This window comes from Dromaius novaehollandiae, unplaced genomic scaffold (assembly GCF_036370855.1).
Source record: "Dromaius novaehollandiae isolate bDroNov1 unplaced genomic scaffold, bDroNov1.hap1 HAP1_SCAFFOLD_41, whole genome shotgun sequence".
Taxonomy (NCBI): Eukaryota; Metazoa; Chordata; class Aves; order Casuariiformes; family Dromaiidae; genus Dromaius; species Dromaius novaehollandiae.
The window spans coordinates 847,347-849,829 of record NW_026991492.1 but is presented as its reverse complement, the minus strand read 5'-3'; the positions used below and the strand labels follow the sequence as shown (position 1 = coordinate 849,829).

Genomic DNA, 2,483 nt, shown 5'->3' with positions numbered 1-2,483 from the left:
CCTAACAAGGGGTCTGTGGCTGTGGATGATGCTCTGAGCAGTCACAGGACATTTCAAATGGCTCAGGCTGTGTTCAGGTGTGTCCCTAGATGCAGCCCATTGAAGGTGACATGAACCACTCTCCAGGCTCTCTTCCCTCTGCCTGAAGGGCCCCCACTGTGGGCATCTGTCACCAGTCCTGTCATAGGGCAGACAGTCCCAGGCAGATACCGCTTGACCATTCAGCACCTCCAGGAGCACTGGGCACCCACAAGTGAGAGCTGAATGCAGCCCTCATTTTCTAACACATCACCCCATGATCTCATCACCTTGAGTCCATGGAGGGAGCCACAGAAAAACAACAGTCCTTTTCAGGATGAAAGTCCTTGCGCTCATTCTTGTCCCCAGCTTTGGAAGAAGAGCCCAACCTTCAAGCACAGCACTGAGGAAATCCCCTTTTATTAGAGACAGGCCAGCTGTGACAGACACAGTCATGAACACATTTACAGAAGGCCTCTGGGTCAGGCAGACTAGGGGGGTTTCTGCTGCTGGAGTAATGAGATGAATTCAAACACTTCTGTACAAACATGAATATCACAGAGAGAATGCCCAAAGCACAAGAGTTGTCTGAGATGAATTCAAGTCACTTACAAAGAGGGATGGGCAGCTTACTGCTGCTGAACTGGTACCAGTTGAATCAGTTTCCTCAGTGCATCCTTGAGCTCCTTGTTCCTCATGCTGTAGATGAGGGGGTTCACTGCTGGAGGCACCACCGAGTACAGAATAGCCACCACCAGATCCAGGGTTGGGGAGGAGACAGAGGAGGGCTTCAGGTAGGCAAACACTGCAGTGCTGAGAAACAGGGAGACCACGGCCAGGTGCGGGAGACACATGGAAAAGGCTTTGTGCCGGCCCTGCTCAGAGGGGATCCTCAGGACAGATGCAAAGATCTGCACGTAGGACAGCACAATGAAAACGAAACACCCCAAAGCTAAACAAATACCAGTCACAATAAGCCCAACTTCCCTGAGGTAGGACTCTGAGCAGGAGAGCTTGAGGATCTGGGGGACCTCACAGAAGAACTGGTCCACAACATTCCCTTGGCAGAGTGGTACGGAAAATGTGTTCCCAGTGTGCAGGAGAGCATTGAGAAAACCACTGCCCCAGGCAGCTGCTGCCATTTGGACACAAGCTCTGCTGTCCAGGAGGGTCCCATAGTGCAGGGGTCTGCAGATGGCCACAAAGCGGTCATAGGCCATGACTGTGAGGAGAGAATACTCTGCTGACATAAAGAAGACAAAGAAAAAGTCTTGGACAGCACATCCTGAGTAAGAAATGATCCTGGTGTCCCACAGGGAATTGGCCATGGATTTGGGGACAGTGGTGGAGATGGAGCCAAGGTCGAGGAGGGAGAGGTTGAGGAGGAAGAAGTACATGGGGGTGTGGAGATGGTGGTCACAGGCTATGGCTGTGATGATGAGGCCATTGCCCAGGAGGGCAGCCAGGTAGATGCCCAGGAAGAGCGAGAAGTGCAAGAGCTGCAGCTCCCGCATGTCCGCAAACCCCAGGAGCAGGAACTCAATGAAGAAGCTGCTGTTGGACATTTGCTTCCTCTGGGCTTTGGAGGACTGTGCAGGGAGGAAAATATATTGACAAGTTAGGACTGACTTGGAACAAAACCCACAGCATTTCTCACAGCAACTCCCCACATTTCCTTTCTCCTTGCCAGGAGGACCTTCCTTCACCTCCTTTACTTGTGCTTTTGTCTGTGCTTTCTGAGTCTGCCATGGGGAACAGGGTCCTCTGTCCATGGGCTCCAGAGGAGTCAGCCCTGCTTGTTACACAGACACTCAGAATCAAAACAGGATGGTCAGTCATCGTGCAGTGACAAAGTGTCCTTGCAGTGCTGTCAGCAGGATTAGGTGAGACTCCTGAACGTCTGGTTGGCTCAGTTCTACTCCCGTTGGCTGGGGACCCACGTGACCACCCAGCACATGCATAATTCATTGCTGTTGACACACCTTAACCTCGGAGTATGTGACAATTACTGCAGGAACACTTTGTATGGACTATGTACAAATGTCTTAGCTATGCACACTCTGATCACTGTTGCAGCAAGGACACTTCAGGGCACTCCACCCAGGATGTGTATCAAGACATTTCCGCATACAAAATGGACTAGACACAGCAGGATTTGCCACGGGGGATTTTCTACAACCTTCAGCAATTCCCGCCTGCAGGACTGCCATAACTCTCAGTCAAATATTTAATTGCCTAGGTCCAGTCAATCACCTAGTTTCAAGGTGGTCTGTTGCCTCATGACAACCTGTTCTCTCATCTGTGCAGATGACTGGCCAGGGAATTCTTGGACCAGGCAAGGAGCTAATGACCGAAGTGCTCGGGGTGTGCACACAAGCGTAGCCCTGGTACCCAGCCAAACCACAAGTATGACTCAAGAACAAAACCAACTTTTCATATCTGAAACTCATCTGTAACTTCAGTCC

General features: G+C 51.1%; 1 protein-coding gene across 1 annotated transcript; it reads right to left on the bottom strand.

Annotated features, from left to right (window-relative positions):
• Positions 1-680: 680 nt before the first annotated feature.
• LOC135326932 (olfactory receptor 14C36-like) lies at positions 681-1,583 on the bottom strand (the record flags this gene model as incomplete). Its single annotated transcript, XM_064504574.1, has 1 exon — positions 681-1,583. A coding segment is annotated over exon 1 (903 nt), but the record flags the coding sequence as incomplete, so codon positions are not given.
• Between the last annotated feature and the right edge of the window lie 900 nt (positions 1,584-2,483).